We start from the raw sequence: 25647 nt of genomic DNA on the forward strand, positions 1-25647 counted from the left end.
TGATGGATGCACTGTTAATTCTCCCTATTGTTTCTATTTCTCTTCTTTTAATGACCGCACATTGAAATCAAACCAGATGACCCTCTATTAAATATTGGAATTGTTTATTGTGTATGACAAGTGGTTCTTTTGCTGATGAATCCTTCGAACCTGAAACGAAAGTAAAACTTGCAGCGAAAGAGTTGGTGTCTCCTGTTTAGAGAATTTGCTTCAAATGTGCAGATGATGCCCACAAAGTTTGTCTTTGTGACCCCGCCCAGTTCATCCCTGGTGCGAACCCTGACAGAGCCCCTGATCCTCAGAAAGAAAAGGACATGTTCTTTCCCCACTTGTCCCCAGGTAGGGGGCTGGTTTCTTCTCCTTCCATTTCAAAGGACTCAGCACTCCCTGGAAAGTACAAGTAAAAAGAGCCTGTTAGGCATGGTCAGGCAGTCTGAATTTCCAGCCAGTGCTCTGGAACCAGGAACAAAGGATGCTGACCGAGGGTCTAAACACAGCTTTGTCATTTGTGAATTGGAGATTGTTACAAGTCAGTGTTTTCATTCGCTGTGCTTTCTTTTTGAAAATAACCTTTCTTTCAAATGTTGGAAATAATACATTGGCAAAGATACGTTTAGAAAGCACGTCCCAACCCATATCCGGGTCACTTAACACAAGTCAGTTTTGACACACACAGCAACTCACCCAGGACCAGACCACAGAGCAGCCACTAAACGTCCCCCTGGGTCAGTCAGCATTCTGTCCTGCTGAGGCTTCAGCTCCAACACAGAAGGAGAGGGTGCTCACCTCCTCACCGCAGGTTCTACCAGGACGTTTGCACCACTAATAGGATTGTTTCTAAGTGAATTTTCCAGCATTGCCTGAACTGACTGACTCATGAAACGCTAGAGAATATCTGCCTGATGTCCGTGGTGGAGATGCATGCAGATTGATAAGGCTGTCTGTAAATAGTGCACTGGGGGCTTAGATGCATAACAAAAAAAGACACCCTAATGGGTGAGACCAGCGATGATTATGTCTATTGCTTACTGATTCATGCTAATTAAGTGGATGTTTACCAAACATCTGTAATGCAAAGCTCTAGACGAGTCCAGGGGTGGAACTTTTGGCCTCCAATGGAGGACATGAAATAAGTTCCAGGATATAAGCTCCAGGCAGCTATCTTTATCTGTCTGGCTTCCTTAGAGACAGTGACCCCTGGGATGTTTCCCACAAACAACAGAAGTAATCCAGATGACACAGAGCATATCTGGTTAGCAACCCACAGTATTTACAAGCTTTTCAGATCTGATGGCCCAGCAGTACTTGCAGAGAAACTGCAGCAGCCCCGCCCAGAGATTCAGCCGTGAAACGTGCTCAAGGCCTGGTCCTTCTGAAAGAGAGACCAGGTGGGCAGCAGACAGCACACCATGAGGCCGTGGACACAGAGCGGGATCCCTCATACGGACAGAACGCCTGAAACCTTGCCTTTAGCCAGTGTGTGTGCTCACTTAGTCATAGCCAACCATTTGCAAGCCCGTGGCCATGCACTGTAGCCCGCCAGGCTCCTCTAGCCGTGGGATTTGCCAGGCGAGAATATTGCAGTGGGCTGCCACTTCCTTCTCGGGGGGTCTTCCTGACTCAGGGATCGAACCCACAGCTCCTGCTTTTCCTAGAGAGCAGGTGGATGTTTTCCCAGTGTGCACCTGTGCAGTGACAGGTCATTAAAGAAGCGAGTTAAAATCAGACTCTGCCCAAAGAGAGATAATTGATGAGACTGCACCCTCCTTGGGGCACTTGTTGTTCAGTTGCTGAGTCGTATGTGACTCTGCGACCCCATGGCCTGCGGCACACCAGACTTCCCTGCCCTCACCATCTCCTGGGGTTTGCTCAAGCTCATAATCATTGAGTCAATGATGGCATCCAGCCACCTCATCCTCCCTCGTCCCCTTCTCTTTCCGCCTTCAGTCTTTCCCAGCATCAGGGTCTTTCCAGGGAATCAGCTCTTCGCATCAGGTGGCCTAAGTATTGGAGCTTCAGCTTCAGCATCAGTCCCTCCCATGAATATTCAGGGTTGATTTCCTTTAGGATTGACTGGTTGGCTCTCCTTGCAGTCCAAGGGACTCTCAAGAGTCTTCTCCAGCACCACAGTTCAGAGGCGCCACATGGATTCAGACCCCAGGCTCCTCCATGTCTTCTCTTTCGGGACAGTTTGGGAAGGACCCTGAGCTCCACCCGAGCAGGACAGCCCTCTCCCACCACGCTCCCTGCTCCTAGATTTACTGCAAAGACCTCAGCTTCCTTGAGCGCTTTGGGGACCTGGGCAAACATCCTGCCTTCTTTCCAGCTAGCAGAGGTTCAGGCACCGACACCGGAACATGTTTCTCTGGGGGGATCACCCGGCTCTCCTTCCAGATGCACAGGGAGCACGTGCGAGACAGGACTCCTCACCCCACCGGCTCTCCTTCCCTATGGCGACCACGGCCTGCCAGCGGGGTGACCCAGGGTCCTCAGTGCCCGCCTGATGTTGACCTTCCGGAGCCCCTGCCAGAATTCCTAGGAAACTCCAGCGTGAATCTACTGCCTCCACGGTCACAGTTAAGATAACTGACTCCAAGGGGAAGACAGAGAGGCGCAGCCAGGCACTGCCCTCCTCCCAGGAGATAGTAATCTACCCCACAGCCCGCAGGCCGGGAGCCCTTCCCGAGCTGTGCCAGGCAGCCAGGCGGAGTTCCCACCTGAGGGCCTGTGACCTCAGCGCAGGAAGGCCAGGCCCACCCCACGTCACACCAGACAAGCTGGGGGCTCCCCCACGAGACTCCTCTAGGGCTCATGGGCCGGCCTAGACATCCTAAAGTTCATCAGGAATAAAGAACCACTCTCGACACCACAACCTTCACCGACTCACACATGAGCTAGGAAATTATTTCGAGGAGTAATTGCGACCATCCACGGTTCTCAGGGGAACGGAGAGACAGAGTGAAACAGAAAGGCGCCCGGCAGTGAGGGGGCCCCGTGTGCACCGCAGGCCCTCCCCGCCTTCTGGGCGACTCCTGGCCACGTTCCTCTGTCTGCTCTAGACACTTCCCTGAGGGCCGGACGTGGGAAGGAGCCCCTCTCCCGGCTAACCTCGGCCACCCGGGCAGCAGTGAAACCCTTTGGCTCCCAGGAGGACCATGGCCAGGACCGAGGAGAGGCTCACGGGAGAGAGAAGCACGTTGCCTGAAGGGCCGTCTTCACACAGGGCCTTTAAAAGGCGGAGGGCCAAGGTGCCATTTGCTTCACAGAGCGCATCCATGAGGCCAGGTCTGGAGTCTGAGAGCGGAGAGAGAGGCCCTCAGTAACTCTGAGTGCCGTCCACCTGACGCAGAACACTGTCCTTTCAGGGTGGAGCGTAAAATAGTCTACGGAGCAAGATCCGTGTATGGGTGCTTTCCATCCTAATAGAAAGTCCAAGGTTAAGGTCACTAACTACGTGTGGTCCTGGCAGCTGGTCAAGAGGCTGAGAGCCTCGGGGAATGAACAGCAATGGCTAACGGGGGCACCACCACCCCCCCTACACACACACTGCTGGGCTCCTGGGAGCAGTGAAGTCCAGTCCTTTCCCATCTGAGAAGGAGGAGGACAGGGCCAGAGAGGAGGAGGGGAGAGACCCCACATGAGAGCCTTGTCGGCCCTCTGCCGGGTCCCCACAAGGGCCCGTGTATCCTTGCACATACTCCTGAGGAACCCCTGGGAGATGTTCAGTTATGAAGCAGACCAGGTCTCCCCATTTCCCAGCTGATAGCTGAGAAATGTTTGAGAAGCTGAACTGGAGCCAGACAGGCTGGAATTTGGGAGGAAATGGGCTGTGAGGCGAGGAATTTCCACCTACAGCGGCTGCTCCGTGCCAGGCGGGCCTCGGGTCTTGATGGTCAGCAAGTGCCCCTGAACCCCGGCCCAGCTCAGGGCGCCTGCCCTCCACTCCCAGCCCTCAGGGACCCTCGGACACGGGACGTGGGGCCCAAGCCCTGTGCTTTTCTTTAAAATTTGAAGTTCTTTCTTTACCAGAAACAGGATTTGAAGGCTCCCTCCTTCCTTCCCTCAACAGCCACCAGCGGACACGGAACCTGACATTGGAAACCAGGTCCCGAGAGACACAGGAGAGGAAAGGACTAAAGACGGGTTCAGGAGAGGACCGTCAGGGTGACGGGATGCAGCCAGGGCAAGCACTGAGGCCGTGGGAGAGGCAGGGGAGGTCAGAGGGCGTCAGGCAGGCCGGCGCGGTGGCCCTGGCCCTCCTGAAACCAGACAGGGCACGGCCATCAGCCCCCAGCCCACCTGTGGCCGTCTTTCCTTGGTAACGAGACCCTCACTCACACCACGGCTGGCCTCAGGCCCTGAGGGGGCCCTGTATCCTCCCAGACCACTCCAGCCGGCCACAGCCACCACCAAGCCTTGCCTCCTGTCCCCTTAAAGCTCTCCAGCCAGGCTGGCCCTGACCCCACGTCTATTCTGGCCCGCATTCTCCCTGCTGCCGCTCACAGCCTGAGAACAGAGTGTCCCCACTCCCCACCTCCCGCCACTGTGGCAGGCGGAGGCGCCCTGACCCTCCGCTCGGGCTCTTGCCTGGCCCAGCCCCGGGCTCAAACACACTTGACCGACATGGCTCATCCTCCTGCCAGACCTGAGAGCCCCTTCAGCCCCACCGAGGCGCTGGGACCTCTGAAAGCTCTGCTTACCCAGCTCCCCATCCTTCCACCAGGCAGTCACCCTTCTGCCTCCAGGTGGCAGCGCAGCGGGTTCTGGGTCCCCACCTTCTAGAGGCGCCCTGAGCCCGTCCCCTGCCGGCGCTCCCCTTCAGCTCTCTCTCCCGCGGGAGGGGCTCACCTGCCTCCTCAGCTCCAGACGCTGACAGCTCCCAGCAGGGAGTGGCCTCTGGTCCAGGAGGCCCTGCGAACAGAGCCCGAAGGGCGGGGCCACCTCCAACCCCGCCCCGCCCACAACGTGAGGTTCAGCCCACTGCCCTGGGAGCTCTGGTTCTGGTTCTGGCCTCCAGGGATGCAGACGGTGGATGTGTGGGTCAGGGGGGTGGGGTGTGGAGGGCGAGGGTGGCGGCGGGTATAGGTCGCGGGGGGGTGGGGGGTAAGGGGCGGGAGTGGGGGTCAGTGTGGACCGACCCAGGCCTTCGGGAAGCGGAGTTTTTTCAAAGTCTTTATATGGTGATCTGACTTTCAGCTCTAGAGAAGAAACAGAGTTGGTCCTGGCAAGCGCACCCCAGCAGGTCTGGGTCACCCGGCAGAGCACCATCTCCCACCACCACCACGGTCAGTCCCTCTTGGCCTCCTAACTCTCAGCCCAGTGAGCCCTGTCCGGGTATTGTTAGCAAAAGACCATGCCTGCAGCTCTGCCTGCGGGCACTTAGATGCCATTTCTCAGTAGCCTACAAAGAGCAATGCTGAGCATGGCCCTGTTCTGCAAAGATTCCCTGACCTTGGAAGGCCTTTCTCCCTCTAAACTTGATTCTTCTGTAACTTTGAAAAACCTTTCTTTAAAGTATTTTCTTCCTTTACTTTGAAGGCCTTTCTCCCTGTAAACTTGTTTCCCCCGAGAGTGCTCCGTCCTTGCATAATGAAGATTGTCAACTCAAATAGCAGGGACGTCTTGGCCTCTCCCACGAGCGTGGCACTGGGCTGGGAGATGGGACCTGAGGTGCCTCACAGGTGATGAGAACACCAGAAGTGCTCAGAGGTACCTCCTAGATGTAATGAGAAAACATCTAGATGGTGGCAGCCACACACAAATTCCCCAAGAAAGTCCCCGGCAGACACTTCACTCTGGACGGACTTTATGGAGGAGCTTCCGTGTTCTGTATGGTTCCCGCTAGGTGACCCGCCTTGCTGCTGCTGCTAAGTCGCTTCAGTCGTGTCCGACTCTGCGACCTCATAGACGGCAGCCCACCAGGCTCCGCTGTCCCTGGGATTCTCCAGGCAAGAATACTGGAGTGGGTTGACATTTCCTTCTCCACTAGGTGACCTGCCTTAGGACAGCCTCATTCTCCTTGACTTGATTTTGTGTCCATACCATCAACCGCAGTGTCTGGACAGATTTCTAAAGGGAAGGTGAGGCTTCATGGGGGGGTGCGATTATGCACAAATGTTAAAGCTCTTCAGCCAGAAGCAGAGGGAAATAGCATTTTAGATCCAGGTCTTCCAGGGGATGTCAGAGATCAGGTTCTCTGAGAATGACCTGGGAGGTCCTGGGAGGTGGTTGGGGGGAGCACAAGGAACCCAAAGAAAGGCGCTCGGTGGTTCTGGGTTCCACATATCAAGTGCTGGGCAGTTGGCTCCCCTGCTCCCTACAGCCCGGGCCTCAAGTGTTTTAACTTCTGTAAAGAAACAGGAGGTGGCCGGGAGGAGGGACCCTGAGCCAGGAAGGTGTCCCACTATTTGGCATCACTGAAAGAGCAGGCTGATGGTTAAAAATGAACGTTGATTAACCAGGAGATTCCTGGATCACGAGGCTGACCCAGCACCACCCCCAGTGAGGTCAAGCCCCCGAAATGGCCCCAGGAGCTGAGATGAAGGATGTGTGAGTCACAGAGGCGCCCTTGCTCTGCAGCCCAGTCAGAGGGCCGGGACCCCTCCTCCCGCTCACTAATCTCACCCCACCGCCACCCTGTGTGTCACGTGGCAGAAAGCGGGACTTCAAGTATGGCTGTACGGAGGGTTTTTTCCAGACCAAGGAATTTTATGAAAACTACACAGATTGAAAGCTTCAGTTTCACAAAGAGGTTTCTCTCTAAAAGCCCTGTTCAGTCCTAATGTGGATTTATGATGCAGAGGAAAGGACCAGGTTGGACCTAAAGAGACACTCAAGAAGCAAGTCAAATGATAGGGGTAAAATTCCCTGAGACTCAGAACTGAAGCAATCGCAGTGTGCCTAAGAAAGGGGTAAGAGGTCCTGGGTGGGGCGGTGAGGGTGGCGGTGACCTGCCCAGGAACAGAGAGCTGGGAAGGGAGGACCCGGGGTGGTCCCCGTACAGGACAGCGGGAACAGGGAGTCAGGGGGACGCACAGGCTGGGGTACAAGGGGTGGGCATATGGGAGTGACGCCAAGGAGGGGGGCCTCAGAAACAAGAAGGGAGGCAGACATAATTCACAAGCAATATTCAAATTCAAAATCAGAGTTTCACACGTGTATCTCTCAGCCCGCGTTTAAGACATGTGCCAGAGTTGCTCATATTTCCTTTTCATGAATGTCTGAACCTGACTTCCTGACAGCAGTTACACCTATTAGCTCCACAGAGTTGGTGGGCAGTTTCCAGAAGACACTGCGTGTCACCTTTTTTAACTTCGGTGAGAAGTGATGGGAAGCTTGGTACACATCTGTCTCCACCACTGTTGACGGGAAATACCACCACTGACTTTGCACGTCACCCACTAGGCCCCCAAAGAGAAACCTCCAGACACATCGCTGTGCTGGAGATGTGGTGGGTTCCGACGTGAAAGGGGCCCAATTTCGTGTCCAGCCAGCGTTGCTCACAGGCAGCACCGCTGACAAGTGGGGTCCGATGACCATTCCTGACGTGGCTCCTGTGCCCCTCCACTAGAGGCCAGCTGCGCCTCCCTCCATTAGGACAACAGAAACACCTCTGGGCGTGCCACCTGTCTTCAAGGGGGACAGTGCCCACCAGCTGATAATGATGTCACAGACTCATTCAGCCCAGGAGGGCATAAACCACGATAACCGGAGGAAGACAGGAAAAGTCTCTTTGGGCTGAATCTAACCTGGCCTGGGGAATACAGGGAAGGGTTTATATAGAAACGAAAGTGAGAATGCTTCACCAGCAGTTTCACAGAATTTTCCAGACCCAGCGGAGACTTTGTCACGATGAGAGTTTAGGTGATTCCTGTATCCCCCACCACCCCGACCCCCACCCCGGCCAGAGATTACCTGCTCCACGAGCAGAACCAGCATCCCGGAGAACCCCAGTGGGATCCCTGGATGCATCTCAGGTGAACGTGCACACACCCTGGCGCTAAGTGCTGTTGTTGATCACATTACATGTGAATTACATACATGATATGGAGCGTATGTTAATGTCCTGCGTACGGCGAGGTTCCAGGACACATTCACCCTGAGTTTGTGGTGATCGGTTATCGGAAAACAAGACACCTGTTTACTCACCTGTTTACTCAGCCAGTCCTGGTTACCAGGGCTCATAACCAGTGACTCTGGGCAACAGGCCCCAGTGGGTGAGAGCCCTTTTCCCTGTGCACCCGCCACCAACACTTCTCTAAGCTGGAACCACGCACACTCAGCTCTCAGAGCCTCAGAGCCCCACGCCGGGGGCAGGGCAGGTGTGACCCAGCTCTAAGCAGGGGAGATGTGGCTGAGGAATCGGGTGAGTCTGAGCCAAGAACCGCAGAGAGCCCCCGACGGCTGCTGAGTCCCCTTCAGGTTGCTGTCTGCACCACCATCCAGAACAGAGTTCCGCAGAAAAACATGCAGTTCTCGGCGAGGAAGAGCCACATTTAAGTCCCCGTGTCCTGAACTGGTTTTACCAGAAGTTTTACCTGCATTTTCCATTCAAAGGATTCTTAACAAAAGAAATCCCTTGTTTAGTTCAGTTCAGCTGCTCAGTCATGTCCGTCTTTGTGACCCCATGGAGTGCAGCACGCCAGGCCTCCCTGTTCATCATGAACTCCCGGAGCCTGTTCAAACTCATCGAGTCGGTGATGCCAGGCAACCATCTCATCCTCTGTCACCCCCTTCTCCTCCAGCCCTCAGCCTTTCCCAGCATCAGCGTCTTGTCCAATGAGTCAGGTGTTTGCATCAGGTTGCCAACATATTGGAGCTTCAGCTTCAACATCAGTCCTTCCGATATTCAGGACTGATTTCCTTTAGGATTGACTGGTTTGATCTCTTTGCAGCCGAAGGGACTGTTGAGTCTTCTCCAACCCCACAGTTCAGAAGCATCAATTCTCTGACGCTGTTTTTTTTATAATCCAACTCTCACATCCATACGTGATTCTGCAGTTTTGAGACTGCTCCATCAAGCTGGGGAAAGGCCGTCTGTGCCTCTGGGGACACCTCTGGACAAAAGCAGGGCTGGGTGCATAAGACAAGGATGGGGTCGTGACCGTGTCCACCAGCGGCTCTGCTGCTCGAGGATTTATTTCACTTGCTTTGCTCAGTCGCTAATTTGTGTCCAACACTGCGGCCCTGGGGACAGTAGCCCACCAGGCTCCTTTGTCCACGGGGTTTCCCAGCAAGAATCCTGGAGGGGTGGCCATTTCCTCCTCCAGGGGATCTTCCCGACCCAGGGATCACCCTTCATCTGCTGCACTGGCAGGCGGATTCCTCACCCGGGAAGCCCAAGGAGCACTGAGGGTGAGCCAAAGGCCAGAGGGACATTGACCCGAGGACGCTGGCTCGGAAGAGGAAGGTGACTATTCCTTCCCAGGAGGGCGGAACATGCCACCTGCACCTGTGACCTCAGATAGCCAAGGAATGTTGCAAGTACAGGCAGAGCGGGCTGCCAGGACCGTCAGGCCCTCCTTCCGGGAGGCTGAGAGTGAGGAGTGGACTAGAGGGCTGGGCAGTGCAGGCACTAAGCAGACAGCCACCACTTTCCGGCGGTTTCTGAGGTTTGAAGAGAGAGAGAGGAAGGGAGGGGAGCCTGTGCCTGCTGCAGGAGGTGGGGGAAGGGAAGAGCTCTGTGCAGCTGAGTCCACAGGCCTCTGGAGGAAAGCGCCTCCTCCTTAGGAGACCTCAGTCATTGTCAGCTGACTACACCAGGCGCCTCACGTGCTGGCGGCCAGTCTGCCTTACAGAGGGTCGACTCATGTAATCCTCATCCCCTGTAAAAACTACCAACATGGCAACATCTCGATGGGTGTTAGACCAATTAACTGGTCCTCTGAGCCAGTCAAGGCGACACACAAAATTGACTGTCACACTGGGCTACCTCGTTTTTCCGGTGATCATGTATGGATGGGAGAGCTGGACCATAAAGAAAGCTGAGCACCAAATAGTGATGCTTTTGAACTGTGGTGTTGGAGAAGACTCTTGAGAGTCCCTTGGATTGCAAGGAGATCCAACCAGTCCATCCTAAAGGAAATCAGTGCTGAATGTTCATTGGAAGGACTGATACTGAAGGTGAAACTCCAATACTCTGGCCACCTGATGCGAAGATCTGTCTCACTGGAAAAGACCCTGATGCTGGGAAAGATTGAAGGCAGGAGGGGAAAGGACAGAAGAAGATGAGATGCTTAGATGGCATCACTGACTCGATGGACATGAGTTTAAGTAAGCTCCAGGAGTTGGTGATGGACAGGGAGGCCTGGCATGCTGCAGTCCATGGGCTTGCAGAGAGTCAGACACGACTGAGCGACTGAAATGAACTGAACTGGGCTACTTCTTTCTCTCATGGAAACACATGATGTGTGGATTTCAAAAGCCAACTATAGAAATATCCCAACCAAAATGCCTATATATTTTAATGTGAAAAGACTGGATTGAGATCTTTCATTTCTCAGGATTTGGTTTGCACTTGCCTGGTACTCAGCATCTGAAAAAAGACTATTTTTCTCCATAAAAAATTCTGTAGTCCACGGCAGGACTGGCTCCGTAATCTGCAGGGCTGGTGCAAAATGAGAATGCAGGGCCCTCTGCTCAAAAGCTGTAAAGACTCTGAAGACAATGAAAGCAGAGCACTGAGCCGGGGGTCCTTCTCGGGGGCCAAGGGAGGCCCACCGGCCACCCCTCCTTGAAGCCAGAGCTGGTCAGAGACAAGATCAACCGGGAGGACGGTAAGTGACGGCGAGCGTGGCTCGGTCACGTCTGACTCTCTGCGACCCCGAGTTTGTGGGATTCTCCAGGCCGGAATCCTGGAGTGGGGAGCCAGTATCCTCCAGGGACCTTCCCAACCCAGGGATCGAAGCCCGGTCTCCCGCACTGCAGGCGACTCTTCCCGGCCTGAGCCACCAGGGAAGGACTATGACGAGGACAGGAATTCCGAGTTTATTGATGACAAACGCACGGGAGATTATAAGGCAATTATATTAAAATTTTAATAGGATCATATTGAAAAACACAGTTTTGAAGAAACTGCCAATGACATTTAACGGAGTAGATCCAGCTAAGAGAGAGACGGGCAGAGGCCGAGCTGTGTGACAGGTTCTGTAACACCCGGGACCACGGCGTCCATCCTCACAGGTCGCTGCTGACGGCCTGATGGGGACGAAGGACAGACGCCTCTGACCCTGGCTGGACAGACAGCTCACTTCAGGCGACAGTGGGCACAGGCTAGGGGGAGGCGGGCGCTGATGCCACTGGCCCCGCTGCCCGCTCCCAACGGCAGCGTCTCTGCAGCCTGTCTCTCCTCACAACTCAGTGCTGACTTGGGCACAGCAGAGACAGCGGACTAGAGACAGGCTGAGAATGTGGGTCACACCATCAGGCTAGACGGAGCCCAGCTCCTGATGACGCCACAGCGAGGCCAGTGGACCCCGCACCGCTCTCCACCCGAACCTCAGCATCGGCTGGGTGTGGGCCCCACGTCTCAGCAGGGAACACGGGCGGCTGCAGAAAGCTTCATGCAGTGTAGTCGCTCATTCGTGTCCGACTCTTTGCGATTCCATGGCCTATAGCACGCCAGGCCTCCCAGTCCATCACCAACTCCCGGAGTTACTCAAACTCATGTCCATTGAGTTGGTGATGGCATCCAACCATCTTATCCTCTGTCATCCCCTTCTCCTCCTGCCTTCAGTCTTTTCAAGTGAGTCAGCCTCTCGCATCAGGGGCCAAAGTACTGCTGTTTCACGTTTAGCATCAGTCCTTGCACTGAACCTTCAGGACTGATTTCCTTTAGGATGCACTGGTTGAAACCTTAGCCGCCTCCTTCTCTCCAACACCCGCGGGAGGATGGAATGTCACCCGGCGTGCATCTATGACATGCTCTGAAACGCCCCCATCTCGTGAACAGGCCCTGTCTGCTCATCTCTGACCCCAGGGGGCAACTGAACATGCTCAGAGAGTGTTGAACAGGCCTCTGACCACAGACCCTCCAATGCAGACACAGTGGCTCGGGGGTGGACTTCTCCCGGTCTGGGTCCACGGCCCTCCCCTGTTCTGCTGGTTTCTGGAGGGCTCACGTTCGGGGGTCTCTGAGGCCCGCTCCCCCTCCCCGGGGCTGCCGTAGCCTCTGCTTCTCTCTGGTCTCGGGAGCAGGGCCACTGAGCAGAGGAGACAGGGAAGCCCGCTCATCCTTCCAGGCCCGGAGCAGACAGTGCGCTCCCCGAGGGCCTGGACGGGGCGGGCAGAGGGAGCACCCAGAGAGCAGGAGCCAGTGCTCCCCACCGGCAGGACCACTGCGCGCCCGTCTCCGGTGGGATCTGCAGCTCCGAGAAGGCACGGGACACAAAAAGACACACACACAGACAGACACACACACAGACACAGACACACAGAGACACACACACACATACAAACACTGACACACACACACACAAACACACACACACGGAGACACACAGTCCCACACACAGACACACACACACACAGACACACACACACAGAGACACACACACACAAACACAGACACACACACAAACCGACACACACACAGAGACACACACACACAGGTGCGCACACACACACACATGCAAACACAGACACACACACACAAACCCACACACACACAGAGACACAGACACACAGACACACACACACAGACACACACACACAGGTGCACACACAGGTACACACACACACACAGATACACACAGACACAGAGATACACACAGACTCACACAGACACAAAGATACACAAAGACACACACATACACACACACAGACAAACACAGAAACACACACAGACACATGTACACACACAAAGACACACACACACAAAGATACAGGCACACACACAGACACAAAGATACACACAGACACAAACACAGACACACAGAGACACACACACATAGGCAGTCACAATCAGCCTTTTATTTGTGGACTTTTGCCAAGGTCACTTGGGGTTCCAGGCTCTTCGCAGAGATTGGGGAGAGCCGTGAGGAACACCGGGGGGCCCCCACACCTCGTCACGGCGAGCAGAAGCGGCCGCAGAACAGGATGGCCCCGGTGTTGCCGTGCTGGATGAAGAAGAGGAAGGGGCGGTCGGCACAGAACCGGGGCACGACAATGAGGGAGCACATCATGACCACCGCCCCTGTGGCAGCTGCGGCCTCCGTGCCCTCCTCGGTGACCTCCACGAAGGACTTGTGCACGACCTTGGACAGATACAGTTCTCGGCGGGACGACATCCCTCTGAAGTCAGCCTGGGCCTCATCGAAGGCGTCGGTCATTCCCAGTTCTTGGAGGACACGCTCCATGTCGTAAGTCTCCTCCAGGGTGAACCGGGGAAGAAACACCTCGACCTCCTCCTCGTCCATCGCATCCGGCTTCGTCCACGCAACGAATTTCTCGTAGGTCAGGGCCTTCTCCACCTGGAGGAGAAGGTAGAAGATCTCAGGGTCTGCAGCAGCGCTGTCCCAGGGACAGTCTGCTGTGACCCACACACCGCGCCCTGCAGGCCACACACGAGTTCCCGGAGCCCAGTGCCCAGCAGAGATCGGGACGAGAGCCGAGCCCCAGGCCACAGATGCCTGGTTACCGTGTACACGTCCGTGCTTTCACTGGGCAGCAGGATGACCATGTTCAGCTCTTGGCCGACGTAGGGAAGCACCAGAATCTGGGTGCTTATTTCTTCAATGTAGGTCATTTTACAGGTGGACTTCTTGAACATCATCTGCACAGGTTTCTCCACGTTCTATAAAGGAAATGGATAAGCGTTAACCGAAACAAGACCCGGGGACCCGCGGGACGAGTCATCAGAGCCGGCCCCCTGCGCCCACACACACTGTCTGGTCTCCAGACCCCCCCCAGCTCCGCGTCGTCAGCTCGTCTGCGCGGCTCCAGCTCCCACCCCTGGTTCCCAGCGCTCAGGCCTCAGGCTGCTGTTCTCCTGCTGACCCAGGAGGGCTCCACTCGGACGTTCCCGGCAGGACCTCGCCCCCGGCGCCTGCCTGCCTGACATCCTCATCTGGACGCAAAGGAGCCTCCAGCTCGGCTCGCACACTGGCGGCTCGTGTCCCCTCCGCCTGCTCCATCTGAACGTTCCCACCTCTGCTCATGGCGACACCACTCATCCCGCCGTCAAACCCTGCCGAGTCCTGGGCGCCTGGCCTTCCTGCCCACAGCTGACCATGAACAACCATGTGGGCTCTGGTTTTAAAGACAACAGGGCTGCCTGGTGGCTCAGGGGCAAATAATCCGCCTTCCAATGCGGGAGACACAGGCTCCAGCCCTGGTCTGGGAAGACCCCACAGCCCAGGGGCTTCTAAGCCCACGGGCCACAGCTACTGAGCCTGGGCTGAGAGCCCGGGAGCCGCAGCTCCTGCGGTCACGGGCCCAGAGCCCGAGCTCCACACCAGGAGAAGCACCAGCAGGAGAAGCCCGAGCCCCGAGCCCAGAGGGCCTCCGCCACAGCAGCAGCAGGAAAGGCTGAGCGGCAAGGAGCCCCGCACAGCCGAGTAAATAGATACAAGGATCAGAAAACCACAAGGCAATCTCACTTGTGCTTCCTACCCCCGCCACTCTCAGCCCAGCCACCGTCCTCAGGAAAACTTCCAAGCAACCTCCCGGGTCCTGCACATGGGCTGAGGGGCTCTGGGGGATCAGAGCCATTGTGAGGGGCCACGGGCTCTGTGAGAGTCAGAGGAGGGACACAGGAACCAGGAACCCGGGCCGTGGAGACCGCTAGGGAGGCTCCTGGACACCCTGCAGAGAAAGGCGTCTGTGTAGGTAGCTCCTGATGGGAGTGGTCAGCCAGTAGGATCTAGGCCCATGAGCATCACAGCCACGGTCTGGAGTTTGAACTGGGTCTCGGGGGCTCTAGCAGGCCCAGAGAGCTGCGAGCTGCCCCGTGGGATGTGCTATACAAGACGGAATACCTGCCGCACGGACCGCCCCTGATGATACCTCAGAGGAGGAGCAGGGGGAGAGGAAGCCAGGGTTTGCCCGGATCCACATCTGGGCCGCCAAGGCCACAAGAGGCTCAAGTTCCTGAAGGTCAGCCTCCTGGCACGATCCATAAACAAAGGGGACCCCAGGGACCATTTCCAAAACCTCCTTCGCTTTATGAAACATTCTTGTTCACCTTGCTGACTTTGAATGGCCTTTCCTCAGTATGCTCTTTGTTAAACTGTCTTTCCCAGTTTCCTTTGAAGTAGATGGCATTCACGAGAACCAGACGTGTCGCAGGGTTAACTGAATTTGCAGACAGCAAATCTCTAATTTTACCTGCACGGAAGAGTTAAAGGACCAGTTAGCTAACAGGGTTTCCTGGTGAGGTGCTGGGCAGGGTAGTTACTGGCCCGCCCCCTGAAGAAGTCAGTGCCCAGACCAGAGGGTTCACTGTCCCCCAGACAACCACGTGCAGCGAGTTGTCTGTTTACTCGGTAAGTTGGGTCCCACTCTTTGTGACCCCGTGGACTGTAGCCCATCAGGCTCCTGCATCCATGGGGTTCCCCAGGCAAGAATACGGGAGCAGGCTGCCATTTCCTCCTCCAGGGGATCTTTCTGACCCAGGGATCCAACCCGCCTATCCTGCTCTGGCAGGTGATTCTTTGCCATCTGAGCCACCAGGGAGACCCATGCAGGGAGCCTGGCCTGAAAGCAAAATCAGGGACAAAAACCTTCAAGTCTCTGCTCAGAAAGATACCATGAGTTGCATAAAACACATAAAATGAACAAATAATAAGGGCAGAATTATTCACAGGGACAGAAAAAGGAATGTTCGGTCTACAGCGTGAGGGGACCCTCCTGAAGGGGAGAGGTTGGAGCCAGTGTGGAGAGCACGGAAACGAAGAAGCACAGGCGGCCCAGGGCCTGACCGCGTGTCCTGCAGTGATGCTCAGCCACCCGCAGAGCACGCGCTCTGCTGGACAGGCAGGGAGGTGGCACCGCATCCAGAGTCTGCCTTCCGTCCTTTGTGAAAAGGCAGACTATAGGAACATTAACAGCAACAGCCAAAAGTCAAGGTGTGATTGCTCTGGAAGAGGTGCACCGAATATTGATGAGGAGGCGGAAAACTAGAGAAATTGGTTGCTGATTAAATTTCAGAAGTGGATTTGAAAGTTTCCAGTTCTTTAGAGAAAAAGCCATTTCTGTTTACATTCGATGGTTTTGGGAGGGAACTGATGGAAAATAAGACCGATTCAAATACTGTGCAAACAGAAGTAGTGACGATCCTCACCTTCTGTCTTTTCAGCTACCCAGGTGTTTATGCGCTTCCTGGACTCCTCCGTGGCGCTGACAAAGTCCAGCTCTTCCATCTCTGCTTGGTAGAACACGCGGCAGGCATCTTTGAAATACTAGGAGAGACGGAATGACAGAGTCACGTGGCTACCGAAACAGACAACGCCAACGGCTGACTTCTTCACCACGCATAACCTCGACACAGATCATTTGAAGGTTACTTGTGTAATGGACAAATGAATGTTCGCAATTAACCTTCAATCCGTGTCTCAGTTTTCAGCTACACTGAATAAATAACTGAGTAAAGCACAGGTTTCCCAGGTGGCACAGTGGAAAGAATCCGCCTGCCAATGTTGGAGATCAGGGTTTGATCTCTGCATTGGGAAGATCCCCTGGAGACGAAAATGGTAACCCACTCCAGTATCCTTGCCTGGACAATCCCATGGACAGAGGAGCCTTGTGGGCTACAGTCCCTGGGGTCGCAAAGAGTCAGACACAACTGAGCGACTAAGCAACAACAACACAGCCATTCAGGGCAACGTGGCAACACTGCCGCCAGCACGCGTTCCGGGCTTCCCTCCTGTGTGACCCTGGAAAGGTCGCTGCGTCTCTCTGGCTTCCTTGCATCCTGGAGGTAGCTACGTCTCAGAGGTGCTCTGAGGACCGGGGGAATTGGCTCTGTCCGATGTCACGTGTCTGAGTTCTCCCCACACCGTGGACCCTGCATCTTGTGGTCCGGGAGCCTCATTTCATAGAACCCTCACGTCGTTCAGGCTCTGCCAACCTACTGCTCCACTCTTAATCGCGGCTTCTGAAAAGGACGTCAGTGTCTCAGTCTAAGAAAATAGTCTGGAAGCAAAGTGGTCTCCTCCAAGTCGATACCTCATCTTACCCTTGGTGATTTCAACAGCTTTTAAACACATCTGAAAACAAGGGCCTGCTTCTTAATTACTGTTTAGTAAGTAATGACCAGTCAAAGAGCAAACTAAAGGAATATCTAATTATACACTGTGATTGGTATTGGATCCTTGGAACACTCGATCACTGTGAAATAACTGACAAATATTTTGAATGTTTTATTTTATAGCCCATATCAAAATAACATTTTAAACATCAATGATTTTCTTCAATATCCTCTAGAAAAGAAAGGAACTTAAGGAGCGGTTCCAGGAAGAGAGAGGTCGTGACTGGGGTCCCACATCCCGCCCACCGCGTGGGTCTCAGCCCACAAGGCCTCTCTGCACCACAAGGCCCGCCTCCCGTCTGCACAGGACCTCGGTCTCTATCTGCCTCCGGCAATCGGGAGTATGACTTACCGAGAGGAAATCGTAAGTCTTCTCTCCAAAAAGCCTGTTGGCGGTTCTGAGCAAGTACTGTGTGCCAGTCCTATTAACTTCACTGAGAAGCTTCTGGAAACCCTGGTGGATATCTTCACCTCCGCCACTGCTCTTGCTTAGAGAAAGCGTCTGAAATCAAAAACAGATAATACCCTCCACTGCAGTACGCCCTGACTATAGGAAATGGACACAACACTGAAGTCAGCCTAAGCACCGCACTGATCCTCAAGGCAGCTTGAAACAAGACTCACGCAAATAAAGGCTCATTGGCTCTGGGAAGGCCCCCAGCCCACCTCCCGCTCGGGTTCAGGCAGCGACGGCGGGAGCAGAAATGCCCCTGGGCGAGTCCAGGGCCCTGTGCTCTTGGTCTGCCTGCAGACGGGGCCCCGGACAAGCCGCCTGTCTCTGCACAAACAGGCCACGTCTTCAGTCTGGACTGCCCTCGGGATGGGCTCCAACCAGCGGGAGACAGGAGAAGTGGCTCTTCCAGGCCCGGGCCTTCGTAGAGGCCTGGCACCTCTACGTTCACTGTCTTGCCCCTGTTGCCAGGGTGCAGAACTGCCCAGGCATCCTGCTGGGGCCTCATGACAACGCGGTAGAGCAGACACACAGAGGAGAGTGCCTAGCGGATCGGGGCCGCTCCTGGACCAGGAGGAGCCCAGTGGGCACCGTGCGGCCAGGCCGCAGAGCCCCAGGCATGGTCCCGGTCATTCCCGGTCGTGGGCGGTCTGTCCGGGAGCCACAGAGAGAAGGTCCAGACAGCTGTAGGTGTGGTTGCACAGTGACACATAGCTAAAGCCTGGGCACGGGCTTTGCACCCAGCGGCCGGCGGAGGCCGAGGGCCGGGGGCACCACTGCTGGAGGAGAGGAAGTCGGGCGGGAGCCCTGGAGAGAGGCCCGTGCAGGGCGGGAAGGCCGGCCCTCCCAATGGAATCGGAATCTGCACAGGAGGTGCCCAGAGAGAGGGCGGCCCCTTCAGAGCCTGGGAGAGCGGGAGGGGAGACAGTGCCAAGCTCAAGAGGGGACTGCTCCCTTTTCAGCAGGACTTAAAGGGAATACATGCATCTCCCAGGTGGCGCACTGTGAAAGGATCCACCTGCCAGGGCAGGAGACAAGACTCGCGGGTTCCATCCCTGGGTCGGGAAGATTCCCTGGAAGAGGACATGCGGGAAGACGGTGACCCCCAGGGAGCCAGAGGTCAGCGCCCCGCCACCACTGTGGCCCAGGAGCTGACGTCCACACCCTGTGCAGCCCGCCCGGGCTGGCTCTGGGCGTCTCAGCAGGACGGGCCTCGGCCAGCAGGGCCTTGAGCAGCGGGTCCGAGCAGAGGCTCGATGAACACTTCCTTGTTCAAGCCTGTCCTGCTGGAATCGGGTGCTGCGCTGTCAGGAGCCCCAGGCCACACAGCAGACAGACACTGGAGGGGCGCCCAGGGAGGGGGACACAGGGGAGTAGGCCTGGCTGTCGAGCAAGGTCTTTGGATTCGGATCGCGGACACCGGCTCACCGACCAAAGAAAGAGCATCAGCCGCCGCCCACAACCGGCTTCCCCAACGTACCTGGCACATCTGTGCTGCGGTGTTGCCCTTTGCCCCCATGAGGACCATGGCCAGGGCAGAGGAGATGCTTAGGGGTGAGATAAACACATTTTTCGAGCTGTCCGCACCCAGCTTTTTCAGAAGGGTCAAGGCAAAGGTGCCGTTTGATGCTGACAGCGCATCCATGCTGGCGAGGCTGAAAGGATGGATTTAAAATCAGTGTCACGCAAATTCAGGCCACAGGTCGACCGCGTCTCACGCTGCTCTTAACTGTTGTTAGCACTGACGTTCTACCTCGACCAATAAGCAGGTACTCGCACAAAACACGGTTTCCTCGGGGTTTCCCCTGCTGCCCCAGGCCCAGGCCCTGCTGATCCTGCTTTGGACAAGGGCCTTGGGACGCACCCACGTCCACCTCCAACGCCCTGCCTCGGAGGTCAACAGCCCTGCTACGGAGGGTGTTTGGTCTAGAACAGGACACTGTGGGAATGGGCTGGGGTACACGAGGGTTCAGGGCCTTTCTGTGCATGCTGGGAAGGGATAACAGCTGAGCCTGACACCGACCTGGGAGACACAGAGCAGGTGAGCCCAAGGAAAGCGCCTGAAGCCGCAGGGCGTGCAGGCTGGCAACCCCGCTCCCGGCACTGCGTCAGCTCCCTGATTTCGGCTCCCTGCATGAGGACGGGGGCGCACAGGGTAATGTGTGCTCTTGATGGCGTGCAGGGCAGCTCACGCAAACGACTGCACTGCAGCACACTGATTGCTCTGAAGTAAAGAGACTATGCCAAAGCCTTTGAGTGTGTGGATCACGATAAACTGTGGGAGATTCTGAAAGAGATGGGAATACCAGATCACTGACCTGCCTCTTGAGAAACCTGTACGCAGGTCAGGAAGCAACAATTAGAACTGGACATGGAACAACACGCTGGTTCCAAATAGGAAAAGGAGTACGTCAAGGCTGTATATTGTCACCCTGCTTATTTAACTTCTATGCAGAGTACATCATGAGAAACGCTGGGCTGGAAGAAGCACAGGCTGGAATCAAGATTGCCGGGAGAAATATCAATAACCTCAGATATGCAGATGACACCACCCTTATGGCAGAAAGTGAAGAGGAACTCAAAAGCCTCTTGATGAAAGTGAAAGAGGAGAGTGAAAAAGTTGGCTTAAAGCTCAACATTCAGAAAACGAAGATCATGGCATCTGGTCCCATCACTTCATGGCAAATAGATGGGGAAACAGTGGAAACAGTGACAGACTTTATTTTTTTTTTTTGCTCCAATATCACTGCAGATGGTGATTGCAGCCATGAAATTAAAAGACGCTTACTCCTTGGAAGGAAAGTTATGACCAACCTAGATAGCATATTCAAAAGCAGAGACATTACTTTGCCAACAAAAGTCCGTCTAGTCAAGGCTATGGTTTTTCCTGTGGTCCTGTATGGATGTGAGAGTTGGACTGTGAAGAAAGCTGAGCGGCGAAGAATTGATGCTTTTGAACTGTGGTGTTGGAGAAGACTCTTGAGAGTCCCTTGGACTGCAAGGAGATCCAACCAGTCCATTCTGAAGGAGATCAGCCCTGGGATTTCTTTGGAGGGAATGATGGTGAAGCTGAAACTCTAGTACTTTGGCCACCTCATGCGAAGAGTTGACTCATTGGAAAAGACTCTGATGCTGGGACGGATTGGGGGCAGGAGAAGGGGACGACAGAGGATGAGATGGCTAGATGCCATCACAGACTCGATGGACCTGAGTCTGAGTGAACTCCAGGAGTTGGTGATGGACAGCGGGGCCTGGCGTGCTGCGATTCATGGGGTCGCAAAGAGTCGGACACAACTGAGTGACTGAACTGAACTGAAAGAGTCTTGAGAAACAGCTGGTGCAAAAAGCTGACGCTGCCCTTCTTCTGTTCCCCCTGGAGCTAAAAATAAATCTCCACGTGGAAATACCGTCCCTGTACCAGGTGGTAGAGAGACATCTTTACGGCCAAAGAGGGGAAAGCAAGGCCCAAAGGCTGTACAAGAAACCAGCAAACCTGATACTTCACGACCTTGCTGCCCCAGGCAAAGGCCCTTGTCTGTCAAATCTTCACACACACAAAGCTGCCTGCCTGGTCACTTCTTGAGCCTTGTATCTTCAATGTTCGCACAAAATTCAGTGGGGTTGGTTTTCTGCTATTGATTTGTCTTAGGTCAATTTAATTACTCGACCAGCCAGGAAGAACGTAGAGGAGAAGACTCACTACCGTTACACACATCCTCTTCCAGCTTTAATATCCAATTGGTTGCTTTCTATCTAAGTCGAGTCCGACTCTTTTGTGATCCGTGGACTACTACCTGGCCCCTCTGTCCATGGATTTTCCAGGCAAGAATACTGGAGTGGGTTGCCATTTCCTTCTCCAGGGGATCTTTCCAACCCAGGGATTGAACCTGACGCTCCTGCCTTGCAGAAGGATTCTTTCCACTGAGCCACCAGGGCAGGCGTTAATATCCAATACCTTAACACTAATACAGAGAAAAGCAGAAGGTCACTTGTCTTCAAAGGCCACAGCGAGGCCGGTAATAGTTGTTTTTCTCTACTGGCAACAGTTGCTGATGGTCGTTAAAGGTGAGAGCACACCCACTCCCTGTAAAATCGCTAAACTGAAAAGGAGGGGATGAATCAGTGAGGCCCAAGCCCTTTGTGTGTGCAGCGCGCTCTTAGTGCAAGCAGAAAAGAACAGTGGCTCCATTTACGCTCGTTTCGCTCTAGTGTTACTGGCTGGAGTGGTCAGGCCAGAAGCTGAGCTGCAATACAACACTTAGGACTGGAACTGGCCTCTTCTGGTTCTAAATACTTAGTTTACATGGCCAGTATGACTGAAACCATGGCCTTTCTCTGGGGTGGTATAACGCTGAGGGTGCAGTTAGTCACCAGTTGTGGGGAATCCTGGACACACCACGCCCCAGAACACTGATAACCACAGCCCTTCCTGTTCATGGGGACCTTAGTCCAAGGGTTACTTATCACACGCCCTCTCCGCCTCGGCCTTAAGCACACCAGTGGAGAGGCACACAGTAGGGTCAGGTACCACTGGGCTGGAAGCCAAAGTCCCAGCAGAACCCGGCCTCCCCAGCAGCTCAGTAATCCTGGCAGCATGTGAAGGTTCATTTCTCATACTTTTTATCCCTCAAAGTAGAGCTTTATGTGGGCGGGGGATGGGGGAGCGGAGAGAAGGGAAGAAAGTAACTCAGGTGCCAACTTATCGAGCACCCAGGTGCGACTAAAGTTTCTCCCAGGCCCTCTTAGCCCTGAAGATGCCCACTCTAGGAATACTGCGCCTGCAGCGTGTCTAGCGAAAACAAAACCAGCCATAACAAGCTCTGAAAGGGTCCTCAGGATCATCCTCGCAGGCCTGAGGGACCCTGAGCGCAGGCCGCGCGGTGGGCGGGAGACCGCTGGGCGCCGGGTCCTCCTGGGCACTCAGGCCGGCTCCTATCCGCCCTCCGAGTCCCCCGCCCCCGGCTCCCCGGGTCCCCAACGCCCGGCGCTCTCCGAGGGTCACCTGGGCACTCAGGCGGGCTCCTATCCGCCTTCCGGCCTCCACCTCGGTCCCCCGCGTCCGCAACGCCCAGGCGCTCGCCGAGGGTATCTGGGCACCGCCCCCAGGCGGGTCCTCCGGTCCCCGGTCCCGGACGGCGGCGCCGTCACACTCACCGGGTCACCACGTCCGCCGCGGCCGCCTGATCCTAAAGAACACCCAGCCCGGCACGCGCCCCCGCAGCCGCCCGCAGCCCGCCTCGCCCGCAGGCCGGTTCCGCGGCCCCAGCATCCCGAAACGTACCTGAGCGCGGCCGGAGCTGGCTGGGCACGGACGGAGGCGCCGGGCGTAAATACCCCGCCGAGAGGGGCGGGCCGGGCCGCACCCGGCTGGACCGGAGAGAGGGACCAGCCGGGAGGGACGGAGCCGAGCGGGAGGGGCGGGGCGGCCGGTCCGGAGTGCAAGGCGGAGCGGGAGAGGCGTGGCCTAGCGGGAGGGGCGTGGCCGAGGGGAGGGGCGGGGAGGGCCGGAACGGAGAGCGGGAACCGGAAGGGAGGGGTGGGGCCGAGCGGGAGGTAGCGGGCCAAGCGGCAGGGGCGGGGCAGACGGGAAGGGGCGGGGCGGGCAGGACAGGACTGCGGGGCTCGGACAGGAGGGGCGGGGCGATTCGGACCGGAGGGCGGGAACGAACGAAGGGGCGGGGACGGGCCGGAGGGCGGGGCCGGGCCGGACCGAAGGGCTGGGCTCGAGCTGGAGGGCCGGGGTCGAGCGGGAGGGGCTGGGCAGAGGGGGAGGGGCTGGGCAGAGGGGGAGGGCCGGGCCCGGCCGAACCGGACCGAACTGGGCCGGAGGGCGGTGCCGCATGGTTGGGGCGGAGCCGAACAGCAGGGGCGAGCCAGGCGCCAGGTGAGCCGCGGGTCCGGTCCGGCCGCAGTGCGGGGACCGCTACCCGGGGCCGCAGGAGGAGGGAAGGCCCGGCCCTAGGAGGCCTTCAGCGGGCGAGCCCGGGGTCTTCGCGGGGCGCACGGGCTGATACTTGGTCCTGAGAGGCGCCGCCCGGGCACGTGGGCTTGAGTCTCTGCGCGAAGCCAGGCGCGCTCCTCCCGGTGCACAGAGGCCCCTGTGAACCAAGCACGGTGGGACCCTGGCCTGCCCGCCCAGCGCAGCCTTGGAGGGCGGACAGGGCGCCGGTGACCGCAGTGGGGAAATTAGCGACCTCGTCTGAAACATGACAGGTTCTATTTGGAAACCTGGGAGAGCTGGGGGCGTCCCTGGTGGCTCAGAGAGTAAAGAATCGGCCCGCAGCATAGAAGACCCAGGTTGGATCCCTGGGTGGGGAAGACCTGCTGGAAAAGGAAAAGGCAGCCCACTCCAGTATTCTTGCCTGGAGAATCCCATGGACAGAGGAGCCTGGCACCATTGCAAAGACTCGGGCTTACCAGGCACACACAGGACTGTTCAAGTCTGAGTGTAGGCTGTCAGCCCAGTTTGGTGATGGATACACTGTTAATTCTCCCTATTGTTTCTGTTTCTCTTCTTTTAATGACCACACATTGAAATCTCACCAGATGACCCTCTATTAAATGTTGAAATTGTTTATTGTGTATGACAAGTGTTTCTTTTGTTAATGAATCCTTCAAACCTAAAACGAAAGTAAAACTTGCAGTGAAACAGTTAGTGTCTCGTGTTTAGAGAATTCGCTTCAAATGTACAAATGATGTCCACAAAGTTTGTCTTTGTGACCCCGGCCAATTCATCCCTGGTGCGAACCCTGACAGAGCCCCTGATCCTCAGAAAGAAAAGGACATGTTCTTTCCCCACTTGTCCCCAGGTAGGGGGCTGGTTTCTTCTCTTTCCATTTCAAAGGACTCAGCACTCCCTGGAAAGTACAAGTAAAAAGAGCCTGTTAGGCATGCCTCAGGCAGTCTGAATTTCCAGCCAGTGCTCTGGAACCAGGAACAAAGGATGCTGACCGAGGGTCTAAACACAGCTTTGTCATTTGTGAATTGGAGATTGTTACAAGTCAGTGTTTTCATTCGCTGTGCTTTCTTTTTGAAAATAACCTTTCTTTCAAATGTTGGAAATAATACATTGGCAAAGATACATTTAGAAAGAACGTCCCAACCCATATCCGGGTCACTTAACACAAGTCAGTTTTGACACACACAGCAACTCACCCAGGACCAGACCACAGAGCAGCCACTAAACGTCCGCCTGGGTCAGTCAGCATTCTGTCCTGCTGAGGCTTCAGCTCCAACACAGAAGGAGAGGGTGCTCACCTCCTCACCGCAGGTTCTACCGGGACGTTTGCACCACTAATAGGATTGTTTCTAAGTGAATTTTCCAGCATTGCCTGAACTGACTGACTCATGAAACGCTAGAGAATATCTGCCTGATGTCCGTGGTGGAGATGCATGCAGATTGATAAGGCTGTCTGAAAATAGTGCACTGGGGGCTTAGATGCATAACAAAAAAAGACACCCTAATGGGTGAGACCAGCGATGATTATGTCTATTGCTTACTGATTCATGCTAATTAAATGGACATTTACCAAACATCTGTAATGCAAAGCTCTAGACGAGTCCAGGGGTGGAACTTCTGGCCTCCAATGGAGGACATGAAAAAAGTTCCAGGATATAAGCTCCAGGCAGCTATCTATATCTGTCTGGCTTCCTTAGAGACAGTGACCCCTGGGATGTTTCCCACAAACAACAGAAGTAATCCAGATGACACAGAGCATATCTGGTTAGCAACCCGCAGTATTTACAAGCTTTTCAGATCTGATGGCCCAGCAGTACTTGCAGAGAAACTGCAGCAGCCCCGCCCAGAGATTCAGCCGTGAAACGTGCTCAAGGCCTGGTCCTTCTGAAAGAGAGACCAGGTGGGCAGCAGACAGCACACCATGAGGCCGTGGACACAGAGCGGGATCCCTCATATGGACAGAACGCCTGAAACCTTGCCTTTAGCCAGTGT

The 25647-nt window shown here is 55.6% G+C and overlaps 2 protein-coding genes across 3 annotated transcripts in view; both read right to left on the reverse strand.

The window, feature by feature from the left end:
- LOC102180906 (serpin B9) overlaps nucleotides 1–4726 on the reverse strand; it is a 35888-nt gene extending 31162 nt beyond the window's left edge. The window contains exon 1 of the mRNA XM_018038979.1: nucleotides 4701–4726. The gene's annotated coding sequence lies outside the window, so the exon portion shown is untranslated. The remainder of the gene's footprint in view (nucleotides 1–4700) is intronic.
- On the reverse strand, nucleotides 12948–23111 carry LOC102178679 (serpin B6). 2 transcript variants are annotated; one of them, XM_018038975.1, is made up of 7 exons: nucleotides 22978–23111; nucleotides 19177–19351; nucleotides 17598–17747; nucleotides 16280–16397; nucleotides 15182–15324; nucleotides 13637–13792; nucleotides 12948–13469 (listed from the first exon to the last, which is right to left on the reverse strand). In XM_018038975.1, exons 2-7 carry the CDS (start codon nucleotides 19339–19341, stop codon nucleotides 13065–13067), a joined length of 1137 nt encoding a protein of 378 aa, XP_017894464.1. In that variant the 5' UTR covers nucleotides 19342–19351; nucleotides 22978–23111; the 3' UTR covers nucleotides 12948–13064. The 2 variants fall into 2 exon arrangements, with proteins under 2 accessions (XP_017894464.1, XP_017894463.1); XM_018038974.1 differs by lacking the exon at nucleotides 22978–23111 and adding an exon at nucleotides 19720–19916.

This window comes from Capra hircus, chromosome 23 (genome assembly GCF_001704415.2).
Source record: "Capra hircus breed San Clemente chromosome 23, ASM170441v1, whole genome shotgun sequence".
In the NCBI taxonomy this organism is placed as follows: domain Eukaryota; kingdom Metazoa; phylum Chordata; class Mammalia; order Artiodactyla; family Bovidae; genus Capra; species Capra hircus.